This window comes from Motacilla alba, chromosome 11 (genome assembly GCF_015832195.1).
Source record: "Motacilla alba alba isolate MOTALB_02 chromosome 11, Motacilla_alba_V1.0_pri, whole genome shotgun sequence".
Taxonomy (NCBI): domain Eukaryota; kingdom Metazoa; phylum Chordata; class Aves; order Passeriformes; family Motacillidae; genus Motacilla; species Motacilla alba.
The window spans coordinates 5,154,402-5,181,379 of record NC_052026.1 but is presented as its reverse complement, the minus strand read 5'-3'; the positions used below and the strand labels follow the sequence as shown (position 1 = coordinate 5,181,379).

At 43.6% G+C, this 26,978-nt stretch overlaps 3 protein-coding genes across 6 annotated transcripts in view; 2 read left to right on the top strand and 1 right to left on the bottom strand.

Moving 5' to 3' along the window:
• The window catches only part of ANKRD27 (ankyrin repeat domain 27), a 56,923-nt gene extending 36,516 nt beyond the window's left edge, over positions 1-20,407 (bottom strand). For 2 of the 4 annotated variants that reach the window (XM_038147902.1, XM_038147905.1), the window contains exon 1: positions 20,277-20,407. The gene's annotated coding sequence lies outside the window, so the exon portion shown is untranslated. Of the gene's footprint in view, positions 1-8,115; positions 8,308-20,276 lie in introns of those variants that run through there. The other 2 variants (XM_038147904.1, XM_038147903.1) reach the window with 2 other exon arrangements.
• LOC119705460 (regulator of G protein signaling 9 binding protein) lies at positions 8,366-12,784 on the top strand. Its single transcript, XM_038147907.1, has one exon. It carries the CDS (start codon positions 8,786-8,788, stop codon positions 9,497-9,499), a length of 714 nt encoding a protein of 237 aa, XP_038003835.1. The 5' UTR covers positions 8,366-8,785; the 3' UTR covers positions 9,500-12,784.
• NUDT19 (nudix hydrolase 19) lies at positions 20,313-25,425 on the top strand. The gene is made up of 3 exons (XM_038147906.1): positions 20,313-21,133; positions 22,916-23,123; positions 24,171-25,425. Exons 1-3 carry the CDS (start codon positions 20,450-20,452, stop codon positions 24,395-24,397), a joined length of 1,119 nt encoding a protein of 372 aa, XP_038003834.1. The 5' UTR covers positions 20,313-20,449; the 3' UTR covers positions 24,398-25,425.
• The last annotated feature ends 1,553 nt before the right edge of the window (positions 25,426-26,978 follow it).

Genomic DNA, 26,978 nt, shown 5'->3' with positions numbered 1-26,978 from the left:
AGAGGAGGGGCACAAAGATGCTCCAAGGGCCAGAGCCCCTCTGCTCTGGAGACAGGCTGAGAGAGGTGGGGGGGTTCAGCCTGGAGAAGAAAAGGCTCCAGGGTGACCTTGCCACACACTTCAGTACCTAAATGGGCTGCAGAGAGACTTCAGACAAGGTCCTGAAGTGACAGGACAAGGGAAAGATCTTCCCACTAAAAAAGGGAGATTTGTATTAAATGTAAAGAAGGAATTCTTCCCTGTGAGGGTGCTGAGGCCCTGGCACAGAAGCTGTGGCTGCCTCATCCCTGGAGTGTCCAAGGCCAGGCTGGACAGCTCTGGTAGAAGGTGCCCCTGCCCACAGCCAGGGGTGGAATGAGATGGGCTTTAAGGTCCCTTCCAACCCAGACCAACCAATTCTATAATCCCTGATCTGTCCTACCACAGTGTCTGGGTAAACAGGATGATCACCAGTAATTCCACCACATGATTACTATAAAGATTTCTTGGCAGGTAGCTGCAATCCAAGTCCAAGCCGTGGGCTCCTTCCTCAGCCAGCGCAGAGGGAAGAGAAGAGGCAGCACGAGCCCTGTGCAGAAACACAGCTTGCTGATCCACACAACAGCAGACACATCTTCACAGGCAGGACTAGTTAGCTACAGAAAACCCTGCCTGCTGAACATCTGGCTAGGCCACAATTCCAACTAAGTCTTAATGACTGCAGCTTGCAGTCCAAACATGACTCAGTGACAAATTAGTATATATAACTAAAACCAATTCAGTGTTAGTCAAGCACCAGGCAGAGGTGTATGTATGTACACACACGTGCAACCTGCAAAATAGTTTGGCACAGCAAGACTTGAGAGTCCTACATGCTTTTTTTGGATGTTCCTGTCCACAGGACAGCAGATAAACTGACTGGAGCAGAGCCTGAAGTAAGAAAGGCAAAGGAGCCCTGTAAGCAGAATCTAATCCATGGAAGGCAGTGATCCTTATAACTAAGAAACTGCATGAAGCAGGTAAGGATGTTTCTCCCCACAGGTGGATCAAGCTTTCAGTGAAGGGCTGTTTGCCCACATCTAAGAAGTAGGCCTTAACTGAAGAAAACAGGCTCAGGTGGCAGATCAGGAACACCTTCCAGAAGGTAAGGTAAGCACATGGTTTAGACTGCTTGGCAAAGCTATCAAGTCTCTCATGCTGTAAATCTCTAAGAACATGTCAGACAAACCTCTACTAGAGCTGACAGTGGACATAGCAAAGCTTGGAGGGTGGATGATATGGTCTTTTGAGACACTTTCCAAATCAAGCTTTCATTAATGCAGTTGTCCCACTGAGGCAGTTTTATCTGCCTTTAGTTTGGTGAATTTGTGTATCTGTCCAAGCAGCAGAAGATGAGACTGCTGAGATCCTCCCCAAGACAGCAATGGAGAAGCTGTTAACACACCACACACTGCCAGGGGAAAAAGCACATTACACAAGGAGGCAACCAAGCATCAGACTGCAGTGCTCAAACTGCAGAGCACAAATGTCTCCAACAGTTTTATTGCCACTCTTTCAGCCTAACAAATCTTCAAGTCCAAAGACTTCTTCCCATAACAGGAGGGGAACATAAATCCTCCTCATCATCAAAAAAAAACCAACAAACCAAACCAAAATTTAAAGCAATACTTCAATCCCTGGCATAAAAGGTATAAGAAATTTATGTGAGGAAGAGAAGCTCCCACAGAAAGCCTGACCTCATTAGGCTTGCTGTCTGACTGACCTCTTAAAACACTATCTGTACCCCAAAAAAAAAAAAACAACTTCTAGAGTGCTTTAAGAATCATTACTGATGGACCATCATAGGAAGAGCTTGAAATTATAATCTTCAGTTTCCAGTTCATGAGTTACACGCCACAAGTAACTTAGTGATGTGCAGCCACAGATTCTGAGTTGCAGCCATAGAGACATTTACTACAAAACTACTGACAGGGCTGAATCACACTTGGAACTCCAGCAAGGAGTGAAAAGAAACTGCATTCAAACATTGAATGCTGGCATTTCAGTTACTCTAATGCACCTAAGGTGCCACAGACATGCTCCACCCTGGGAAGGAAGGTAAATTTCTAGTTCACACGGGTGCTTGTCACCCTCCTTGAGCAGAGCAGATGGGAGCTCTGCACTGCTCCCCACATGCATGCTCCTGCACAGCAGGAAACAACCCCCACTGGCCACACTGGTACTGTTTTGAGAATCACAACTCTCAATTTCCTTCCCTTTTCCTCTCCCTTACCCCTGCAGCTGTTCAGTGTCTCGTTAGGGGTTAGGTATCACATCTGATTAAAATGTGGCTATGAAAAACAACAGGTGGAATACTGATTACCTGAAACAGTTTAGTCACTGTATTCACTTAGCCCTCCATCACATTCCCACAGCATTCTCCAGAGAGACAGGACTGTGGATGTAGAAGCAATTTAAGCCATCAAGATAAACCAAACCAAAGGAATTTAGTCTACAGATTCAAGAGAGTACATTAAAGCTTCCCCAAAAGCTCGGGCATTTTTTTTTGAGATTAAGCCAATTTCTTTCCATTCCAAAAGTTAAATGCATCTGCAAATACTGGCTAATGCGTTGCTATAATTCTAGGAACACATTAGAACTCTCCATTAAGAGTTTGTTGGCAGAACACAGCATCCAGCTTCAACCTCATTTAACTTGGGGGTGACACAGACTTACTCTTCCAGCTGCACCTTGGAGAGCTTTAGCTTTACAGTGATAACAGAAAATGCACAAAGCCTTATATACACTACCAGAACTGATTAATGCTTAACAGAATGCTCATTAAAAACTATCAGCTATATTCACTATGAAGTTTACCAAATTCTATCATGCTGAGCAGTAAAGCAATACTCAAGCACTAATGTTATATAAAAGGTTTAAACAGAATCACTTCAGTGTATGGCTTCATGCCTGTAAACACAGAAATAGCTCAAATTGCTGGAAGAACAGAAGCTAGCTGGATCAGACAATCTAATAAGCATTATGTTACAGTTTAAAAAATAACTATAATCATAATCTTACAACAGACTAATCCTTTCTAGATCAAAAGCAGAGTGATAATTCTGACAATGTAACTATGGTACAAAGGAGAGCTCAAGTGAAAAACATGGAACCTAAGCATGTCACTGTTTTCTCTAAAACATTGGAAATGAGGCCTAATTACCTTTGGTAGTGCAAACAGTGAATAGGAATAAATTCTGAGAGTTCATTTTCTCACTGATGGTGTTTCTCTTTAGAGATGGACAAGTGAGGAACCTCTTCCAGAGCTTGCAAGTTTCAGTTCCTTTTAAGAAGTACTTTGAGATTTAGACAAACAGCCATCAAAGTGGATGATGTCATTGGATTTGCATTGCTACTCAGCAGTTACCTCCTGTCCACATTCAACTTGTACAACTACTTACTCAAACCTCAGCCTCATCATCTTCTGAATCTTCTTTTACATCCCTACTAAAGACTAAACAAAACCTTCTGCAGAGAAAGCATCTTTCATAACAGCATGAGGGATGGTGTATACAAACACTACATAGTCAAGGCTAAGCAGCATAATTTTCTGTTTTCACCATGGCATTTTAATAATAACTTAGCAGAATAAAGTAAAAACAGCTACCAAAGTCAGTAAAAATTGTTAGCCAAGTTCAGTAACCTCAGCTGTCTCCAGGACAGCAAGTCAGGATGTCACACTGGGATACTAACATCAAGTACCTCAGTGTCTACTCCACACACATCCAGCTTCAAGGGAGCAGAATGCCAAGTTCTCCAAAACCTTCAACACCAGATCCATTAGCATGGCAAGAGGCATAAATTCACTCAATTTTATTTTACCAATATTGTCAAGTTTCATGCGATAACATCAACTTCACCTTAACTCCCAACAGCTACAACAGGAACAACTAAGGCTTAGTAATCCAGTAACCTGACCATTGGCTGAAGTGCTCAAAATAATGAGTAAATGAGGAACAACTCATTACCCAACTAAAACAAATTTATCTCAGAATAGCAGATAAGTACACATACAAACTTTATCAGAAATGTATCATTCTAGCAAACTACACAGCTCCACCAAAAAAAAAAAAAAAAAAAAAGTAAAAGGAAGCAATTGTTCCTCAGTTCTAAATTAAGGGGCTTTTTTTAACAGAAGTGCTTCCCCCCACACCTTAAGAGCACCACTTATCAGAAGGAACAGCCAAAGGTAAGCACCTCTTAGAACTCTTTACAAGCAAACAGGAATCTAACAGTGGAATTTAAATAGACTCAGTCGAAAAACTCAAGTTACCACTCCAGTTCCTGTTTTACAGCACTATTATTCCTTGGTTACTCTGCTTCTGAGCAAAAATCACAAACTGAACTTTAGCCCTACATCAGCATTCACCTCAAAGTAAAAACAGAAGGAAATTTCTTTTTCTGATAATTTAAAAACTCTAAAGGATGAGTGTTGAGCAACCTGTGAAAAACACCTGACACATTCCAGTGTGCCTTGGTCACCACTAGGAAATAAATAAGTAAATCTATTCCCACCCCTTCTAGATTCAGATTCAACTTGTACCAACTTCCGTGAAATAGAAATATGCAAGAGAAGCACCTTTGAATTATCAGATGATAGAGTGGTGAACTCACATCAGTCAGCTCAAGGCTTATGAGCAACCAGTGAAAAACTAAGTTTTATTATCCCACAACATCAGCCTGACAGCAATGGAACAGAGTCTGGAAAGGAGGGATCATGAGCATTCCAGGAAGATGCTAATTTCTCTCAGTATTTCCCTTCCAGACACACATTTCTCCCACTGAAGGGTTAAAAGCTGACACAGGATCTCATGGCTTGGGTTTTGCCTCTACCCAACACCTCCCAAGCCTTTTCTAAGCCTGGCAGCTCTGGTCCTGCTACCACTGCTCCACATCCTTGAACAGTACTGAGCACACAGGGTTGTACCAAATCCTTGTGCAGCTTGTCATGAGCCCCACCTCCAACTCCAGAACTGAGTTCTCACTCATGCTAAGTGGTGAGAAGGTTCACTCTTTATATTTTAGCAGCGTATTTGCACTATTGTTTGACATGGTCACATCCTTACTTGTCCCAGACCTGGGGGCTTGAGTCTCCCCCATCACTTGTTCCTTTCCTCTGGAGGAAGCACATTTCAGTACGTGTGGATCCTTCAACAGCCAAGCTTCCCACTTCTACCCAGGTACTCCAACATATTCAAACACACCTTGCTTGTCATTAGCCAAGCATCAGGAAACAGCTGCATCCTCTTTTCACAAGAGGGTAGACCCTATATTCCCAGTTCTCACGGGTTTAGAACTCCACCAGAGTGGCTGTAAAGAAGTTTCACTCTTTGGCTTGCCACTGCTGAAGCTGCATTACATTCTCTGATGGGCAGCCCTGAGCTAGTCCAAGGAAGCCCTAGAACAAAGTGCAAGTGCTGTTCAGTGAACCACCAACAGTTACAAGGAACATTTAGAGGGAGAACATTAACAGCAAACACAAAGTTCCCACAACAGCTTCTCAAACAAGGATGTTTCCTTCCAATAACAGTGAGCTGTATTTAAGGTCACCTCCTCCACAGGCTCCCAGAGGTTTCAGTACTTTGGTACTTCACCCCCCTCTTTGGCAGGGGTAGGGGGTAAATTTTTATGGAGTTGAAATACACAGAGGTTTACTGCAGCCAAATGTTTTCATTTATTTAGGCACCAGTGCAAGGGTAAGAAGGCTGGAAAGCAATTCAGCAGATAAGCTGTAACTAGCAAAATAAATTATTTTAACCACTACTGGTGTTATAAATACTACACAATGCAACACGTAACAGCTTAAGCTAATTAAGAGCTTCCTGAAAGTAAACATCATGATACAGAAGTATCAGTCTAACATTCCCCCACAATATAAATAAAGATTCTTCCTATTGATCAAATCCTCTCACAACTACAAGCAAAAAGCTGAGGAGAACGCAAACTACAGAATTCAAAGAATTCACAATTTATCAGTGATCAGGGAGAGGGAAGGGGTTGATGTCACATTTTATTTTCACTGTATTTTATCCTTACTTTCCTTCTTCATCTCATAGTGGCTTCAAACTTTGCCAAGCCATAGCAAACTCAGACCAAACTCAGTATATGAGCTTACTCTAAAAGCAAGTCCCTCAGACAAGGCTTACCATCTGTAAAAGCAAAACAAACCTGCATTTACCTAAAAGTCTACTTAAAGGTATTAAAATGAGGCTATAACATTTAATTAGTGATGTTCAAGATGCATCACAATACTTGGCAAACAGTTTTAAGAGTACTGCACAGGAAGAATATGATCATTAACATCTATTGCAAGAAAGCCTTGCCACAGAACCAGGAAATACATTTTTTCTACTACTCATTATGCTGTTTCCTAAGTCAGTTCTAAGGATTTTTACCTCCATCCTAATAGTTTTCCCAGGACAGTATTTTTGCTAGTCAGCATCTTGTTTGAAAGCAGTATCGAGATTTGGATTTTCAGAACATCACACCTGACAAACAACTGAATTTTAAGAGTTCCCACAATCTAAGCAAGTTGTATAACTGCATACAGCTGAACTTAAATTAGAAGTAATCTAAATAACAGGCTCTTCCCACATGACACACCTAAAGATGTACATAGGTATTACTTGATACAGATTACAACTGCTGCTACCTTCAGATTTAAACAGTCACGTTTCTGAACCAATCCTCCCTCTCTCCCCTTCCCAGACACATTTGCAGAAGTGGCTGCCAGATTTTCACTTAACTTCAGTGCTCTGTGGCAGACTTTGAAAATAGATAAAACAGACACACAAAGATGCATAATTTAGTCAGCAATAAGCTTAACACTAGTGTCACACAGGACTCCAGCTTCAAACCCAAAGCTAATCCTTTTTCCACCTGACAATGATTAGGCAATTACAAGACTTCACTTACAATCAGATCAAAATCATCCTGTGTTTCTTTATTCCTACAAAGAAACAGGCACAACTGATTTGCTTCTTCTAGGCTACTAACATGCAACTTAACAGAGCTACTCAGTTTAGTTAGTATTAACTTGATAATCTACACAAAGTTAAGAGGCCATTTCTTCCACAGGTAGTAAGTAACCTGCAGCAGAAGCTACACAGGTTTTGGAACTAGGGCCAAAGTTAAAGCAAGATAAAACATAAACAAAAAACCCTCAGTCAGTGGAGTCCAAGCTACCAAAATCCGGAAAGAGCAACACAGGCTAGACAAGACTCAAGCTGGGCTCAGCAGCAGAAGGCCAGTCTGCCTGGACTCTGTTCCTCTTAGCAAATTATCTTGCTCATAACACACACTGCCCTGCAGAGGCAGTGATAAAAGATAAGGGACTGGGTCATGCTCCCTTCTTGTATGACTCTTGTGGCTTCACAGCTTTTTCAGGCTACTGTAGCATCACAAAACCACTCAGCTCCCCAAAAACGCTGGGGTATATGTGGTGGCATATGTTGTGACAAGCAAGCTCTCCAGAAGCCCACTTCAGCAGACACACCAGGTGCTGGAGAGAGCAGAGCTCAGGTCACCGAGCAGCACCCACATCACCTCCATCCCGCTGGCTGCCCTGCGAGCACGGCCTAGCGCCCACCAGAGCTCACCGCGCTGGACCCATCACACTGCCCACGGCAGCCGGCGGAGCATCGTTTCTGACAGTGACAACTGGCGTGTTTCCTGCACTCCCTGATGTGCCACGGCCTCACTTAAGCTAACTGCAGGTGCCCCGGACCGCACGCCGGCCCTTGCTGTGGCTGACAGCAGCAGCGGGCTCCTTCCCCGGCCGGGTCCCGGCGCGACACACGGGACACCCGGGGGGCCGGCAAGGCCGACCCGCCGTGCACAGCGGGGCTCGACACGGCGAGGACGGACCCTGCCGCGGCGGTCACTGACCGGGGCCATGCGTCCGCACGGCCCGACCCCGCCGCACTCCGGCCCGGGCGAAGGCCGAGCACGGCCCCGCCACCGTCCAGGCCGCGGATGAGCGGCCCCCGGGGCACGGCACGGCACGGCACAGGGGGGCCGGGAGCGCTCCCCGCTCCCATCCCGGCGGGACGGTCCCAGCGGGAGCCGCAGGCTGCCCGGGGCGGGAGCGCTACTCACACCGACACCATCGCCTCCCCGCTCCCCGGCCGCAGAGTCGCTGCCGCCCGCCTCCCCCGCCGCTCCGCGCCCCGGCCAAGCCCTACCGGGGTCCAGGGCGGGCCCGGCGAGGCCGCACGAAGCCAATGGCTGGGCAGAGGCGGGAGGGAACGGGCGAAGAGCTGGGAGCACCGCGGGAGCGCTGCCTGCGGAGGCGGAGCCTGCGAGGGCTTATAGGGCCGGGCCGGGCGCTCCCCCCATGTGACCGCGCGGGCAGCCAGCTGGGGCGAGTTAAGTGGCGGCGGCGGGGACCGGGACCGCCGGCTGCCCGGCTGCCGCTCCCCAGAGCTTTAGCCTTGGCTTTTTTGATTTCTTATTTTTTTCTCCTCCATCCTCGGCGTTTGGCACTTTTCAAACAGCAGCGCCCCGCTGAGCGCGGCGCGGACCGAGCCGCCCCGGGGGCGCTGCAGGCGGCGGTGGCGCGGGGAGCGATGCTGCCTGCCCGCCCGGGCTCCCCGCCGCCCGCCCGGGCTCCCGGAGCCGCCTGACCCGCGGGTAAGGGAGCGCTGCATGCAGGCGCGACCCGGAGGCAGCGCTTGCCATGTGTGCTGGTAGCGCCCGGCTGCGGCAGCGCCCGGGGCCCGGCACCGGGTAGGTCGGGGCGGCACCGGGCACGGCCCCCGCCGCCACCATGGTGAAGGAGGAGTGCAAGGCGCTGCTGGACGCGCTCAACAAGGTGACCGCCTGCTACCGGCACATGGTGCTGACCATCGGCGGCACCTCGGACTCCCAGAACCTGCGGGAGGAGCTCAAGAAAACCCGGCAGAAAGCTCAGGAGCTGGCGGTGGCCAACAGGAACAAGCTCACCACGGTCCTGAAGGACAAAAGCGTGAGTAAGGAAGATAAAGCCGAGTTCGAGAGACTATGGGTGATTTTCTCCACGTGCCTAGAGATCCTGGAGATCGATATGAGGAGAGCCCTGGAGCTGGGCCACGAGTTCCCGCTGAACGTCCCCAAAAAACACCTGATCCAGACGGGCATGAGCGGCGGAACCTCCGGCGTGGCCGCCCGCGCCATGAGCGTCCAGAACATGAAATACGAGGCCGAGCACAACATAGACGTGGTGGATTTGAAAGACCTCGAGAACGAGATCAACCAGGTAGGAGAGATGATGTACGAGATGGAGATGAAGGTCAATGTTCCCCAGTGGACAGTAGAGGCTAAGCAAGACCCAGGGGCTGAACTGAAATCCACCATCAGCGTGGGCGCTTCCTCTATTGGCATGATCTCTGTGGAGGAAAATAAATCCTTCTGCGATATCAGCAAGGTTCTAGCTGGGATTATTTTCACTGCTGTGCTCATTATCGCTATTGTCCTGGCAGTGTGTGTGGTAAAACTGTCTTAGGGTGGTGCAAGCTCTGACAGGAGCGACCCCTCTCCAGCCTGTCTCTGGAGTGTTTCATGCCTCACCTTCACTTCCAAAGTGTGTCACTTGGATGAGCTGAGAATTTTAAACGAGCACTTGAAAGAACAAAGCAGAACTTTTGCCTCTGGATAGCCTAAAACGCACTATTTGTTTCTTCATGCTTTTTGAAGAAAAGGGATGCAAATCAAACTGCAGAATAGAATGTCTTCGTTTACTGGACTTGTAACAGTTAAGCGAAGTACCAGGGTATTATCACTACTGGCTGTAACAGGGATTTGCCTGCTATTAATAGGTCACTCTTCTCAGAAGCCTGTGGTTTTTGTTCTTCACTAGGCTCTGGTGTTTGCTGCTGGTCACTGTTTACAGTATTGGAGGGTAACATAAATTTGATGGCTAACATGGGTGTTTAGTCTGACCAAATGAATAGAATGCTTTTTTTCCATCAAATAAAAAACGTATTTCTTGAGCAGAAGAAAGGGCTAAGGATGAAAACCTCAATAAAAGAATGGAGCCAACCTCTGTTTTAAATAAGTTAATGGTTGGGGAGGTGGGAGAAAACAGAATGATGTTTGATACCAAGTACTGTTTGTTGATTTAGACTGGATTGTGTGGAACCCAGTTGCATGAATTGGCACAGCATATGTCAATGACTAATCGCTTTCCAAGTCCAGAGAGAAAAAAGGGAGAGTTGCGTATTCAGAAAAATACTAGCAAGCCTCATGGTTTTCATTCACATTTACCACGATTTTATCTTTCCCTGCAGAAAGACTGATTCTTGCTACTGATTTTAATTTTTCTTTCTGAAGCAGCAATTTGTACTCCCTGATTAACTATGAGAACAGAAGCAATGAATCTACCCACAGCAGCAGATGCAGTCACATGGGAAAATAGATTTTAACAAAGAGAAATGATGTTGTTAAAGCAGACTTTCCCAATGGGATCCCCTCTCCTGTTGACAGGGAGGGACTGATGCTTGTATGTGTACAGCCACATTTCTGCAAGTTCCCAAACTGCAGAAATCCAGACAAAGCTAAAAATGTATCTCAGTTTCACATCTCAGTCATGTCTGATTAATCATCTGGGAAACAGGAAGCCTGTAGGATTGGTCCCATTTGATAACACTACAATTCTGGAAGGGAAATGCAACAGCATAAAACTTTCTAGTGCTTCCCTGTGGAATTGTCAACATTTTCATATAAAACTGTGGGAACATACACTTACTTAGCAGAGAAGCTTTACAATATTTTGTAAAAAGGATTTATGTGTTATGGTATTTATTATTTACTTCTGGAAATACCTTCTAGTGCTGTGAACACATACTGTCCATTCAGGAATGCTTGGTACATGTGCTACAGTGCCATAGGTGTATGGGGCACTCCACAGCCAAATATAAAGACCCCAAAATACTGGGGGTTTAAGAAGTAATTTTTCTTCATTGACTATTACAGGAACATTATCAAAAAGTAATAATCTGACATGTTTTGTGAACAGTCTTCATGCTTGTTAAATAAAATTGACAACATGCATAAACACCTAGTATTTTTTAATATTTTTGAGTTAAGAACTAAACACACTTCAAAAAACTGCAGCAAACAGTTTAATCTTTAAAACTTAACTGGATTTATGGGGTGGGGGAAGTGTATTTGAATCTGGTCACTTGTAGCTGAGGAAAAAAAAAATAAATGGAGGCCTGAATGCAAAGCTATAGATTATCCTTATGTTGAAGGATAATGTGAGCTCTGCACATTGGTCCAGTCTAACTCCATTCTCTCAGGAATTCAGAGTGTTCCAAGACAACTCCACATTCCTTTCTGTTGTGTCTCACTCATTCCACAGAATATGTTTTATATGTAGCTAATCTACGTCTGTAGAGATCCCTGACAGCTTTCTAAGAAAGCCAGGTCTGTATTTATCGGTGCTACAGTTCCAGCCTGCCTAGACAAGGTGTAATTGCTGAGTGTTCATTTAAACTGGATGATCTCCTTCACAACCACAATAAGTAAACATATTTAAGGAAAATACAGAAAAAGCTGCAGAAGAATGTACCTATTTGGATTGCCACCTCTTGTCATTAAGGACCTGTGGATGTTTTCACTTTTTGCACTCTCCCTAAGTTCACAAGAAGGCAGAGAAGCCACTGGGGTCTGTTCTGTGCTTCCTGAAAACTCCATAAACCTTGTGAAATCAGACATTTAACCACATGTTCTCAAACCCCCAAGTCATGAATGCAAGTCTGTTTTCTGGTGGCTACATAAATGGTAACAATGACAACATTCATTATCTTTTATCTTGGTATCTTCCACACATCTAACCATAGATAAACAGTTTATCCATGCTTAGTTGTGTAGAAGAATTTTTAAGACTAGGACATCTTTGAAAGTAAGCGTCATTGGGTTGGTAAACTGTTACATTTTCAGTCCATTGCAGTTTTGTTTTTTTTTACTTGGATTTTTTAATATAGGACTCAAAGAATTCATATAAATAGCCTATATAAGTATGTAAGTCTTGCTTTATTATGAATATGCACACAATTAATATTTAAAGGTTTGGCCTTGGAAAAAGAATTCTCAAATCTTAAGACAAAGTTGGCTGCAAATTAATTCATGTATGTTCCTAATTAATTCAGGTATGTTCCTAAAAATCTGTATGATCTTATATTTAGCCTATCTGAAATTAACAGATTAAGTAGAATTCTAACAGAGGACTGGCACTGTCTAGATGGATAAAGTGCTGCCACTCATCTCCTACACGTGTTTGTTCCACATGACAGAGTTTGGCACGACACTGCTCAAAACCAAAACTAAATGAAACCTCCATTGCCCAAAAGTACAGAGGCTTCCTTTAAATTAAGAAATAGAGATATAGATTTACAGTCTTCATTTTTTCCCCTACTGGAATGCAACTGGAAGGAGACTGGAAATGCTACTCTGTAAGTGAAAAATGGGAATTCATACTTCAAAATACTCTGTATTGAAACAGCATGATGAAAAAGCACATATTCTCATGTTGATTGGTGAGAATGTCATTATAGTACATGAGAAGATGGTCATTGCTTAATTAATATCAATGTTGATCTACTTCAGCTCTTTTGTCTTTATTCACAGAATATGCATATTAAATTTGCTGTATAGTAAAATCTTACTCCTGACTTGATTTACACTGGTTTTGCCTGTGCATGGGTGGTATTTTCTACACTTTGAATAATGCAAACCTGTTACTGTCACTATTTATTTAACTTAAAATAAAGTACTTCCTTATAACTTACTGGTTTGCTCGCAGCAGTAATTCAAATAAAACAAAATCTGTCAGAGCAGGTCCAGAGGAGGTCACAAAGTTATCTGAGGGATAAAGCACCTCTGCTGTGAGGGAAGGCTGGGAGAACTGGGATTGTTCAGCCTGCAGAAGACAGACTTTAGGCTGACCTAATTGTGCCCTTCCAGTGCCCGAAGGGAGCCTGCAAGAAAGATGGAGAGAGCCTATTCACAAGGGATGCAGTCACAAGGGGGGATGGCTTCACACTGACAGAGCTGGTTCAGATGAGATACTGGGAAGAAATTGTTCCCTGTGAGGGCAGTGAGGCCCTGGCACAGGGTACCCAGAGAAGCTGTGGCTGCCCCATCCCTAGAAATGTTCGAGGCCAGGCTGGACAGGGCTTGGCACAATCTGGTCTGGTGGAAGGTGTCCCTGCCCATGGAAAGGGTTGAAACCAGATGATCTTTAGGGTCTCTTCCATCTCAAACCATTCTATAACTCTTTGAAAAGCTGGAATATTAATATAGCTTGTCTGTAGTAAGCTCTTCTAAACTAAAGTTCCTGTTTCAACCACAGTATTAGAAGTAATGTGCTAAGCCCTCTCATTAGTTTTGTTAACATAAACATAGCCTTCTCAAGCTCCCAAAGTTGAATAGTGATGTAGCATACACTGCTAGGTAATTAGCAGTCTGAAAAGCCAGGAAATCCCTGCCTTAGGAAACAGCTACAATAACATTTAGGCTAACAGATGAGTCTGCCTTCAGCGCTGGTTGTCCCAGAACTATTGGCTTGGACAACCTGAAAACCAGGACTAACTGGACTAACAATTGGAATCTCCTTGTGTTAGGATCCAAACTCTGTTTCAGCCAGCAAAGACGGCATTTACTTGAGTAAAAGATGTGAAACTTGGTCCTGTGCTATTGGTAGCAACAATGATCAACAGTTGTATCAAACTGATCAGAACTGAGTCTGTTAAATGCAGCAACTTGTAATTTCATTCCAGGATTTCCAGTCTATCGCCATAAAAACCCATTACACTGTTTTCTAGTTTAGGAATACAGGATCATAATTGAAGTGATTCTCTTGATGTTGCAAATAATGTAACATCAAATTTCAGCACTATGAATATAAAATAAAATTAGTTTCAAAATTCTTCATGTAAGTATGAAAATATTTTCTACAGTAATGCAATTATTTAAAACTGGACTAAATGACTGATGTAATTAGCTTTCAGATTAAAAATTAAACATGTGCCTATTATTCGTAGAGAGGATTGGTTACAGGCTTGCTTTTCCTTCTCTGGAAGGTTTGTGTTGTTTATGTTTGCTTTCCAGAAATACCTTCTATTTAAGTGCTAATGGAACTCCTAGTCAACATATTTACCCTTCACAGATTTTCATTATGTAAAATGTCATTCAGTAAGACCAGTGGATTACAGATCCCTAAGTGCTTTCTCTCAATGCGATTATGTAAGTCTTTTAATACAGGAAGAGATCTGGACAAAATAGTTCACACGTGAGCAGCATTTGCTACAGTAAGTGTACAATAAAAGTGGAATTAGAAAATAATGTCTTTCATATTACATTATCCACATGTGTTTAGGGAACAACAAAAAAAGGAAAGGAGATGGATGTATGTAGTAAATATCAACGTTTGCTTTTTGCTATGTACAGCAGCATCCCAATGTTAAACTACAGCTTCTCTATAAGAAAAGGAATATCTTATGCCCCATGGGACAGAGGATATAAAATATCCCTGAGTGGAACTGACGCCATTCTCTTATTATGTCTTACAGAGTAAGAGTAAAAATATTTTGATTTGCTACATGTTGTTATCCATTTTACAGAAGCCAATCCTTATCTCCCTTGGCTCCACACTACAAATGACCTTCTCCTGGAAGAAGGCAGTCCCACACGGCTGGCTTCCATCACCCATCCTCACAGCTCGCTGCTGTGGTACTGGGTGCAGCTGGGATGTAGCTTTAGCAGCTGCCACTGCAGAACCTGTGCAAAGGTGAAACACCACAGGGCATTTAGCCAGCACCAGGAATTTGGTGGATTCTCTCAGCCAGCCAAGGACGAGTGTTCCATGCTGGAAGCAATGTGACTGCAAACACAAATCCAATCACAACCTCTCTGCAAGCGCCACCCACAGAGGCCACTTACCAAATGCAATTATGTTTATTGTTCAGTTCCAGTCATTTGTGAGAATACCTGCTGTGATTTACCAGAGTGACAGAAACTGACTTCTCAGCCCTCCACAGGGTCAGGTGGGTTTTTGTTTTGTTCTCTTTTCTTGACTTGTATGTTTTATTTACACTGACATTATTTATCATATACTTAAATCTCCACCAAATTAAACAACCTCACAAATCCTCTCAAAGCTAGGTATAATTCAGCTGCGCAGAAATGAAGTCACAGCTGTGGTATAAATGTGCTCTGTAATTTTGATCATTTCCACTGTGCATGAAATTATCACGGCAGTCTCTGATCAGTCAGCTCTGTCTCTCACAGACAAATGTTCAAGTAACACACACAGTTGAACTCACTGATGTACCTCAGTGCTAAGAAAGCACACAGCCAAAAAATTGACTTTAAAAATCATGAGGATTTTGAAAGAATAATAAACCTCATATCTTATAGTCATCTACAATTGTCTTGGGAAAAAAAATTAAATGCAATTTCTTTGTGTGATCCAGAAAAATCTATACAAAAATGGCATAAACTTTGGGGAGAAAAAAAACACAAGAAAGGGAAAATAGGAAAAAAAAGACAAAAGAAAATACTTCAATATTTATACCATATAAAATGACTGAGGACTGCCAGAGACAGCAAACATGATACTCCCTTAGCAACTTAATCCAATATGCTAATGGCAGGTGTAACTTAAGATATACACGTTGGAATTCTGGGTCCTGGAAAGTGTGCTTCAAATGATTCCTCAAGCAAGCCACCAGTACTCAGTCTGGCAAGAAATTACATGAGTGAAAACTATTCACATAACTAAAAGCTGCAGAATTAGAACCATCATTTCCATAAGATGTGTAATCCATTTTGTGTCTGTTGGAAGTAGAACAGTTCCAGTTGTTAATACTATCTGTAACCTAGTTTTCTCATCTGCCTAATTTCTTCGAGTATCATTTTGTATGAGGTTAGCTGGGTTTTTTTTTTCTTTTTTCTTTTTAATCAATCTATATAATGTTGTTATAACCATAAACCTGCATAGCCTAGATGTGACATTTATTCACAATTTGGAAACAATACTTGAAAACCTATACAGTGAATCATCTATTTACTTTTCATATTAATTATTAAGTCTGCCTATTCGTTGATATTATATGAGCTAAACAATCTAAAAGCTTTAGGATGTCATTTTGAAGTGACCTGGAGGTATTTGAAATGCCATTTGAAATAGCTGGAGGCAATTAGAAGATGTGTAGATGGGGCACTTGGGGACATGGTTTACTGCTGGACTTGGCAGTGCTGGGTTCGTGGTTGGACTCAATGACCTTGGGGTTTTTTCCCAACCTAAAAGATTCTGTGATTCTACAATACAAGCCAGTTTAAGAAGCAGTAGACAGACCTATGAAATCTCTGCATTTTTTGATACTTGAAGTTGTCACAACTCATTATTGTAGACACTGCATCTACATGGGAACACAGATGCCTCTAAATTAAACCAAGAACTGACTCAGTACAATCATCTCCAACTCACAGGATAGCATGTAAACTAAACTAAATGATGAAATGTTGATAGACCTTGTTTTTCATCTAAAATTAATTATTACAGTGGTGAAATCTGCACTGACCTGTCTGGGCAAAATAATTTCTGCAATGATGTAATAAAAGGAATTAAGTCATTTGACTACTAAGTAGTGTAATCACATAGAAAAAAAATCCAGAAAATTAATTTGAGAATAATTCCTATATATCTAGTGACTTAGACTTTTTTTAAACAAACATGCTTTTTCTTGTAAGCAGTAACTGAACTGTAGAGAAAAATGTTGAAGTAGCCTCTGCATTGCTGAAATATGATGCCTCAAAGAATTATTATCAGTGCAATAATCTTACAGTATTTTATTTGATGTAACCTTTGCATTACTCAGAAGGGTTTTCTTTTTCAATACAACACAATCTGGTTCTGAAAACAACCTGAAATACAAAATTATTTGGGGTCCATTAAGTACACAGTTTTAGGTTCTGGCATGCAAGAAGAACGAAAGACAGCTGAATTCTTTACTTTTCAGCAAAACCACCTTTTTTTCTTTTTTTACTCACTTAATTTGGAGGGGAACTCTGACTCTTTCTCTACTCTCACACAGGTATCTAGCTAATTCTTGCTATGGGGAGACTTCTCTCCACACTACATTGCCCTGGATTCCCAGCCTACAACTGGCCCTTGAAGCATCATGTCCTTGTGCTGGAATCCTTCCACACAGTAATGTAACAAACTGGTGTGCTTGGTTTAGGATCAGTGATAGATTTTCTCTTTTTTTTTTCTGAAATCAGACATAAAGCTATAGAATATTTAAGTTCAAGTGTCATAAGCTCTGCATTCTAGCAGAATACATTGAAGAAAAAATCATCTAAGTTGGAGGTGAAGAAACGAGCTCTATAGACAAACTTTCATCTAATTTGCCTTTATCAGTTATTCTATATTCATGTGAGCTACCTCCAGCAGGTCAGCTACAGCTTTCAGGGGGCAGACACACACTCTTAACAGCTGATCTTTTGTCTTTTTTAGCAAGAAACTGGAAGGGGGCAGAACATCCCTTTGCATCCTTTATCTTTGCTCACAGAGTTTCTGAGCGCTCATTCTCAGAACCCCCTGCAACCTCCAGTCCTGATAACTGGGTCAGGTAAAGACTCACACGCTCCTGGAATTTCACACAAGATGACTTCAGCTTTGCAGTGAATGGATACTGAAACACTCTTCCAAAGACAATTCTGAAAGAAGCCAAAAAAACTGCCAGCAATAGGGTGAATCTGCTGACCCTCAGGTAAGGAATGGCACCTTCTTAACAGGTGGCTTATACTGCAGAACTGTGTGGAAAAATGCAGCAAACGGAGCAGAGAAGAAAGTTTACCTTAGCTTGCACTTGGCTGTCTTTGAGCCCAAAGAACTGCTCAGGATGCTGAGCTCAGTCCTGAACAGAGCTGTAACCCCAGCCCTGACATTCTCTGCGTGTCTGAGGCCACAGCACCGTGCCAGCCACACATCCCATTTCCACTGCCCTGCGGAAATGCCTTTGGAACCAGACCCATGAAGTTTAATACCAGTGGGTGCCAATGAAACCGGGGGAGGCCACTGAGTTCTCAGGGGGACAAAGCACCTCTGCTAGGAGGAAAGGCTGACAGAATTGGGATTGTTCGGCCTGCAGAAGAGGCAGCTTTGGGGTGACCTAACTGTGCCCTTCCAGTGCCTGAAGGAAGCCTGAAAGAAAGATGAAGAGAAACAATTAACAAGGGCCTGGAGTGACAAGGGGGAATGGCTTCACACTGACTGAGAGGAGGTTTAGATGGGATTGTGGGAAGAAATCTTTTCCTGCGAGGGTGATGAGGCACTGGAACAAGTACCCCAGAGAAGCTGTGGCTGCCCCTGGATCCCTGTAAGTGTCCAATGCCAGATCTGATGGGGCTTGGCACAACCTGGGATAGTGGAAGGTGTCCCTGCCCATGGCAGAGGGGGAACCAGGTGATCTTTAAGGTCTCTTCCAACCCAGACCATTTTATGATCCTATGCTTCCTGCTTTGCAGGGTATCCAGGGTATCCCTGCTTTACATACTAGCACTTGTGAGGCTTTAGACTGTCCAAGATAAAAAAACCCAAACCAATATTCCAGTTAGAAACTTAAGATAACACTATAATCACTGCTATTCTCTGGTATCAGATTTTCCTAGATGTGTTCTGAAATTATGTTCCAGGGCTATCAGATATCACATTTCTGCCATACAAAGACAGTTTTGTATATATGTGGGTATTATATCTGATTTGAAAGTGACACCATTCATTACTGGTACATGAGTACATTCACTTAAAATGTCTTTATGCTAAAATGATCTGACATAATGGACCCTAAATCTTTTTGATCTGCCATCAAGCTCATGGATGTTGAATCTTACAAAACCTCAGTAGTTTATTAATAATTTCACCAGTAAAGCAGCTTTTAGGCAAAGCACATTCGTAACAAGATGTGTGCTTAACACAGTGAAATAGTTAACTACACAAAAAAGTGCAAAAGGCAAACAAGTATCAAGATGAATGTCATGATTTTAGATTCATAGTGCCTTGGTAGAAAACAAATTAATGAGCCTTGTGCTTCAACTGCCTAACGTGGTAATTACTGATGAGCAAAAAGGATTAAATTAGTGAGGAAAAGGGCTGCTCAGGTTAACAGATATCACTGGCTTTTCTTGTATATTCAGTGATAAGCAAGGGAAGGAGAGGGAGGCAGGTTTGTCTGTTGTCTGGCCATTCATTTTAGCAGCACCAGCTGGCTTGGCTGACCTGCTCTGCCTACTGCAGCCAGGCACCAGGGTGAGCTTATGGCCCAGCTGTGTCTGGGCACACCTCGAGGTCATTTTTGGATTTGTCAGTTGACGTGATCCAGCATCCCACTGCTTCAACTGCTTCTAAACTTCATTTCAGTTCCAGTGACATCGCATAAAGCATCAAGTACAAGCTCAAATACAAAATCAAATTGAGAGGTTGTCAGAAGCATGTACAAGTACATGGGTATTTGCCAAATGCAACCTGGTGAGAGAAGGATTAGTTGGGAGAAGGGTTTTCCATGTTACAGGTAAATACCATTCTTCTCAAAACTTCTCAACCTGTCATCACCTTTTTTCTGCTCAAATTTCTTACAAATTAAAGAAAATTGAGGAATCAAAATCAATCAAAATAAATAATAATGTCAAAATTAAAATGTTTCCTAAGTTTCAAAGAACCTTTCAAGGTTTTGCTGCCTTGCTGAATATTTTTTTTCAGCTAACAAGGTACTTAAAAACCTCAAAACAGAAGAGCTCTGTACTGATAAACTAATACTCTACATACTCCTCCCGTTTGGAATGTACTAGAACAAATTCAAACAACTTGGCAAACGTCACGTTTAACTACAGACCTAAAATAACTTTTGCTGTCAGCGTGGCTCGCTGTGGCATTGAGATAAGGAGATTTCAGCGAGGCCAGCTGGCGGGTCAGCAGCAGCATTTCCAACACAAATCCGAGCGCTTGGCTCCTGACCCCGTGCTGACTGCCGGGGCTGGCACTACAGACCCTTCCCCGCGCTCAGGGAGGTTCTGGGCTCCCAGGAAGCTCCCGGACATTTTCACCTTGCGGTGCTGTAAATCCACTCCGTGCTCTGAGCCCCCAGGAAGCGCGAGCCAGCCCAAGCCACAGCTTCCCAAGCCACTTAAAGCCATCGCCTCGTTTCTCCCGGCCATCGCCGCCTTAAACCCGCCGTATTTACTTAAGCTTTCGCCCTCTGCGGACACCCGCTACTTACCGGCTTAGGGCAGAGGGGGGCTGAGGCATGCCGGCGCTGTCCCGCCTCCTGCGGGCCTCCCCCGGCGCAGGCCCGCCCCGCGGCTGCAGTGGCTCCTCCGGGGGCGCAGGCGGCGGTGCCGTCCCGCCCCGCCGCGGGAGCGCGGCCGCCCCGGCGCCCTCCGCCTCGCCGAGATGAACCCGCGGCTGCGGCACTGGCGGGAGGCGGCCACGCTGCTGCTGGCGGCGGGCACGCCGGGCCGGCCGCCGCGCTCGCCGCTCGGCCCCTTCGACTACGAGCTGCTGCTGCTGCGCCGGAGCTCCCGCAGCGGCTTCATGCCCGGCGCCCACGTGTTCCCGGGCGGGCTGGCGGAACCGGCGGACTTCTCCGCCGAGTGGCTGGGGCTGCTGCCCGCCTCGCCGCACTGCGGGCTGGGCGTCGTGAAGCCGCCGCCGCCCGGCGGCAGCCGCGCCCCGCTCTTCGCCACCGACCGGGAGAGCCTGGGCTCGCAGCTGCCAGGGGAAGTCGCCTTCCGCATCTGCGCTCTCAGGGAGACCTTCGAGGAGGCGGGGATCCTGCTGCTGGTGCCGGGGCGCGGGCCGGCCCCGCCGCTGCCCGCCGAGCGCCTGCCGCCCGCCGCCGAGCTCGGGGAGTGGCGGCGCCGGGTGCGGGAGGACGCGTCCTGCTTCCTGCGGCTGTGCCGGCACCTGGGCTGCGCGCCCAACATCTGGGCGCTGCACGAGTGGAGCAACTGGCTGACGCCCGTGGGCAGGGCCGGCCGCGGCGGCCGCCGCTATGACACGGCTTTCTACCTGTGCTGCCTGCAGGAGCGGCCGCCACACGTCTCGCAGGACGACCAGGAGGTGACAGCCGTCCTGGTAAGAGGGGCCGGGCTGCCTGGATGCAGCACAGCCCGGCGGGCGGTTGTTGCGATGGCAGCGGGCGCTCCTGCCCGAGCCCTTCTGCCAGGGCCCCTGGCTCCGCCGAGACTGTGCCCTTACACTGCGAACAGGCGTAGAATCATAGAATGGTAGGGGTTGGAATGGACCTTAAAGCCCATCTAGTCCTGCCCCTGCCATGGGCAGGACACCTTCCACCAGAACAGCTTGCTCCAAGCCCCAGTGTCCAACCTGGCCTTGCACACTTCCAGGGATCCAGGGGCATCCACAGCTTCTCTGGGTACACTGTCCCAAGGTCCCACCACCCTTACAGTAAAAAAACTGCCTGCTAATATCTAATCTAAAAGTCCCCTCTTTCGATTTGTACCTGTTGTACTCCTTGTCCTGTCACTACAGTTCCTGACCAAGAGTCCCTTTCCAGCTTCCCTGCAGTCCCCTCAGATACTGGAAGGTGATGTGAGGTCTCCACACAACTGTCTCTTCTCCAGATCAATTCAAGCCCTCCTGATAAAGCTCCTTGAGACGTGAGGAAAGGGGAGGGAGCTTTTACCTGCACAGTGCCCCTCTCCCCTGGCCTCCTGGAGCTGCCACTATCACCAGAAATACAGCTGCAGCAGAGAGGAGAGAGGGAGAGGGTTATTTGTGAGGTCGTTGCCATGATCCGTGTCGCATCAGATCCCTTTATCCTTTTCACTGTGAATTACTGTCTCTTTCAAAGGCAGTTGACAAATACCATTTTTTTTACATTCATCCCTGCACTATAGCAGGGTTGTCACACCTCCTCAGTATGCTGGGAGAGATCCATGTGGTATATCCAGGTATATTCCAGGACTGCGTGAGATGCTAGTAATTTTTGTCTTTTGGAGTTACTTGGAATATTTTAAGTAATATGCAAACTTGTTGAAATTGTCTCGTAAAAATTTTGACATTTTTACTTTTTATACCTTTTTTTTTTAATTGAGTGTGTAAAAGTAACAGACTTCCTGAAGAAGCTCTAAGAGAGATCGAGGTCAGGTACGTTAGGGCCCTTAAGTTTTTGTAGGATTCTGAAAAGTTTGATTCAAAGTTAGAAGTAGATTAGAAACCAGACAGTTCTGTAAAAGCCTACCTATCAATGTTGCTATTACTGATGTTGCTATATTTATTTAACAAATTTTGCTACAGAAATTTAAAAGTACCTGAAACCTTACTTTCAAGAGTTCATGTTGTAATTTTGTCAACAATAGCATAAATCTACTGCAAACAATTATGCACATATAATTAAATTCACCATGTGAGATGAAATCAAGATTACCAATAGTTTAAACATGCAGAATTATCATGATGGCTGGATGTTCATGCTCTGAAAACTTCTTTGTAAGAAGCAGATGTTTAGAGGTGCTTTTAAATCCCAAAGTGTCAGTGCAAACTATGGTAATAGTGAGTTTGATGTTTTTTGTTGGTAAAGTTTCAGTAAGTAAACTTTCAGTCATGCCCCTGAAACAAATGTCAGTTTGTAATCCTGGCATGTCTGTGTGTAAAATAAAAAATTATTTTTATTGGGAAAAAAGGAGTAATTTTTATAGATTTTTTTGTGGGTTTTGGTTTTAATAATGTTGTTACTTTGGTGTAGTTTATGCATGTTTTTATTGTGTTCAGAAGATACTGTCTGTTGCAAGCTCCTTTGCTGTATGGACTTCCTTGCTAAATGACTTTTTAGTTGATTCAGACTTTCTGTCTGCTGCTGACACTATTATTTCAAGACTTGTTTTCATCTTCCAGTGGTCGTCACCTCCAGAAGCCATCGAACGCTTTAAGTCTCAGGAGATCTGGTTTCCTCCACCTCAGTTTTATGAATTCTGCAGGCTGTGCAACTTCTCTTCCCTTGAGAAGCTGCAGCAGTTCAGCTCTGCACGGGCTCTGGAGGGCTGTGAGCGCTGGATGCCCGTGATGCTGAATGCTGCAGACGGATTCATCCAGCTGCTGCCGGGTAAGGACACGCTGGAGGCTTCTCCTAAATGCACAGCATCTCCTGAATGCTGTGTGCTGAAGCCACAAGACATAAACCATCCATAACTGAAAGGAAAATTTCTAAGTCAAGTTACTGCACACTGTCTCCACCTTGTTTGCTACAGTTGTGACAGTGGCTGCAGCAGAGACAAGCATCAGACAGCACAGTTATTTCTTAGTTACTCACAATCTCATTGTCTCACCGTTGTCATCATATGTGTATTTGTGAAGAAATTCCAGCATTTCAGCTTTGTGTAACCTGAAGGATGTTTAAAAACTTCTTCCTTTAGTCCTTTTCAGTGGGAATTCTCCTTTACTTCAGGTATCACTTGTGAGGAGATGGGAATCAAGCACAGCTGCAGTATCACACGTCCCCAGTGAAGTGATAAGGCACTGGACTAAAACCATACCCTCGGCCATCTTCCTCCTGCCCTTTCTCCTACTTAAGTCTCTCTCATTCTATAATCATGGACATGCAGCCTTAAGAAAAGCTGCATATACTATTTATTATTTTCTGCTTTTCTTAGTTTGTTTTTCATTATGCTTTCCTTTTTTTTTTTTTTTTTTCTTTTGGTCACAATTGATCTCTAGAATTTCTGTATTTGGGGTTTATTATCAGTCTTGCACAAGAGTATAATGCCTTGAATATGGCAAAACAATTATTTACTGTAACAAAATAGAAGAAAATACATTTCTCTTCTTAGTCCTATCTTTATAGACATGAAGGGCTTGTCCTGTGCTCCACCTATTATATACACTCCTGTCTGCCCAGGCTGTCATTACAGCATATTAATAGCATATTATCAGGAGCTCTGGAACATTCAATGTGCACTGCAGTGTCACTGGCATACTTCAGAAATTTATGGCTCTATCTTTAAATCTGAAGATGTTTAGAGACAATTTACTTTGCACTGCAAAATACATTTCCACTGATCTTCATATACTGATAAATCCTAAAAAATTGCCTGTGAAAAGGCTGAAAAATAAGGTTGGCTGTCTATAACTAAATCTTTTTTTCTACCCCCAGGAGATGAGTTATATCCGGAAGATCCAGATTATACTGGAGAAAAGAAAATTATTATGTCAACAGATAAGAAGGTTGAAGATCTCATGAAAGAGGGTGGGATATTTCACAGGATAGTAATAAAAGACATCAACAATCTTGCTGTCTATGTTAATATTCAAGCAAAATATAAGCATATAAATCCACTGATGATAAAGTGTGATAATTCAGATTACAATAGCAGATTATAATATGTTTTTGGTTTAAATCTAGAATATTTCTAATTGCGTCTATGCTCATTGTGGTTTTGGTGCTTTTAAACTGTTGCCAAATAGTCATGAAAATATTTCTCTGTCCTGCCAAAGCATTATGTCACATCTATGTGTATCTAATCTCTTGAGTCTTTAAAAACAGAGCAGTTGTGCCACTGTTGGGTCACATAGGTCCTCTTCTCACTGAAAGTTTTTATATATATATTATGGTTAGAACAAGCAGAGAAGAGTTGAAGGATTCTTTTATTATGCTTCCAAAAGTTATCCACTAGATAACTGCAATATGTGTCTAGAAATGAATAGAATCTCCCATTCCATATTTGTTGACATTTCCCACTCAATTCTTTATTTCATTTTGGGGACAAGCAATGTATGTATAGATATAGATATATACATAAATTAACTATAATGCACTTTTTAAAAGAATATTATAAAGTTAATTTTTATATTTGATATACTTAAATTCTTTCTACTAATGATAACAATTCAAAACTGTAATTTTCAAAGGTAGACCTAATTTAAAGGAAGTCATCTGTGGAATTGAGCGCATTCTTTTTATCAATATATTTTTTCATCTTTGAGTTGTAAGCAATTAAAAAAAATAAAAACTGTATTTTTTTAGCTCCAAAAAGATATCAACAACTTAAGGGAATAATATTCCTCCTTGATATACCCACTTCCATAATCCAACATCCCACTTCTTGCTTCTTAGCTACTTTACTAATGTATAAATTCATATATAATAAATTTAAGAACTTCAGAGGAAAGATTGCTGCTTAATTTTCAGTTTGAATTTGTCTTTTCTATTGTGCAATAAGTGGAGTCAATGGAGCAGTTTTGTTAATTATCTGGAAGGAGAATGATTGATGACTTCAGATTAGTCAGTAAAGTTGTTCAGAAAGCTTTGTTTCCAGCTTTTGTTCCGTGTTTCAATTAAAACCTGTTGCTACAATTAGATTAAATTGGTTTGTAGCATTCATTTGGATTAAAAAAAATACTGAAAAAAAGGTGTGTCTTTCTCTTCTCCCTCAGAACATACCCAGGCTGGTGCTGGTTTTGCAGACCTTGTGGTTTGTAAACCTGTGTTGAACAATGGTCATGCAAGCAGAGCACTGTGTATTGTGCAGTAGAACAGCTGAATATTCTGGCTGAGTGTGACATTCCCTTTTCTCCTGTCACTGGAGACTTCACCTGCCTCCCCTGACTTCTCCAGTGCAATGGAGAGTGCCCTAGGACCCACCCTTGCTGGTTCCCCCAGAACCCCGAGATGCATCTCATCAAGTCCCAAGGACTTCCCTATGTTCAGGCTTCTCAGATTTGAACTTGGTTTTCTCCTACAACAAAAAGCACATTATTTCCTCACCTTGAAGTTCAGGGACACGGGAAATGTGGGAAGCATGACTGCAGCAAAAACTGAGCCATAAAGTCAAATGTCAAACAAAACCCTGTCAAATCTCTCTATGTGCATTATCACTGAAGTATTGGGGGTGGGGATATACATTTGGGTAAGTTCTCCTTTTCTAATCAATATCCCGTGGGAGCTATTTTTTTTTCAGACCCCTTGGCACATTCAGCTCCAGCTGTGCCTTACCTTTCCTGATCCTACTCCTATACTCCCAAGCACCATCCCTATATTCTCCCCTATGGATACGTATTCCTGCTTCCAGTGCCTGTGCGTTTCTTTCTTGCACTCCAGTCAGACCAGAAGGGTCTTACTCAGCTTCACTGGTCTCCTGCCTACCTTGTCTGATTTCTTACACATGAGAATCATGAGGTTTTGTACTTCAAGGAAAAGATGCTTAAAGAGCTGCCAGCTCTCTTCTCTCCTGCTCCTTTATCTCTGAGGGCAGTTTCCAGGAGTTCTCATCCAGTAATGCCTTCAACAAGTGACAGTCTGCTCTCCTAGAACCTTCACTTCATTCATCTGCACCACATCGCTCGAGAGTACAAATTCAAACCCACAAAAGATTTCTTGTATTTTTCTGCCTCTTATGGTTATTCTACCAGTTTACTTTTAAGGTAGAAAGTATCATGAGAGAAATATTTTTGATAAAGAAATCATTTAGCCCCCGGGCACAGCAGGAGTGTGGATATGGGAATGTGGGCAGGGGAGGTTTGCAAGGGTGATGCCAGGTGTGTGGGAAAATGCAGAGTTTTGGCACTTGTGTTAGGTGAGGGTTCTCCCTCTGTGTGGCTGGGGTTATGTCTTCCTGCAGAGCTAAGAACTACACCAAGGCCTTAGACTAAGTTATGTCACCACTTCCACAGGAGCAGATCCCTATGAACTCTTTCCACTTGTCCATTTACTTCTTGGTGCTACAGCTGTTTGGTTTTTGGTTTGTTGTTTTGTTGTTTTTTTTTTTTTTTCCTGTGGTTGTTGTCTGTGCATTAGTTAAGAACTACCAGTGTTTCCAAAGAACTACCACTATTTCACCATTGTCTCTGCTAGAGACTTTAAGCCTGAAATAAATTCCAAACCTCAAAGGTTCATTGTAATAATTTCCCTCAAGTCCCAGTAGACTGTTATTGATTTCAAGTTGCTTGCAGTAACAAAGGCTTT

Excerpts from the sequence above, each read along its gene's own strand:
- LOC119705460 (XM_038147907.1), top strand. The coding sequence starts at position 8,786 with ATGGTGAAGGAGGAGTGCAAGGCGCTGCTGGACGCGCTCAACAAGGTG.
- NUDT19 (XM_038147906.1), top strand. The coding sequence starts at position 20,450 with ATGAACCCGCGGCTGCGGCACTGGCGGGAGGCGGCCACGCTGCTGCTG. Across the intron at positions 21,134-22,915 it reads AGGAGGTGACAGCCGTCCTG|TGGTCGTCACCTCCAGAAGC; the intron begins GTAAGAGGGGCC and ends TTCATCTTCCAG. Across the intron at positions 23,124-24,170 it reads ATTCATCCAGCTGCTGCCGG|GAGATGAGTTATATCCGGAA; the intron begins GTAAGGACACGC and ends TTCTACCCCCAG.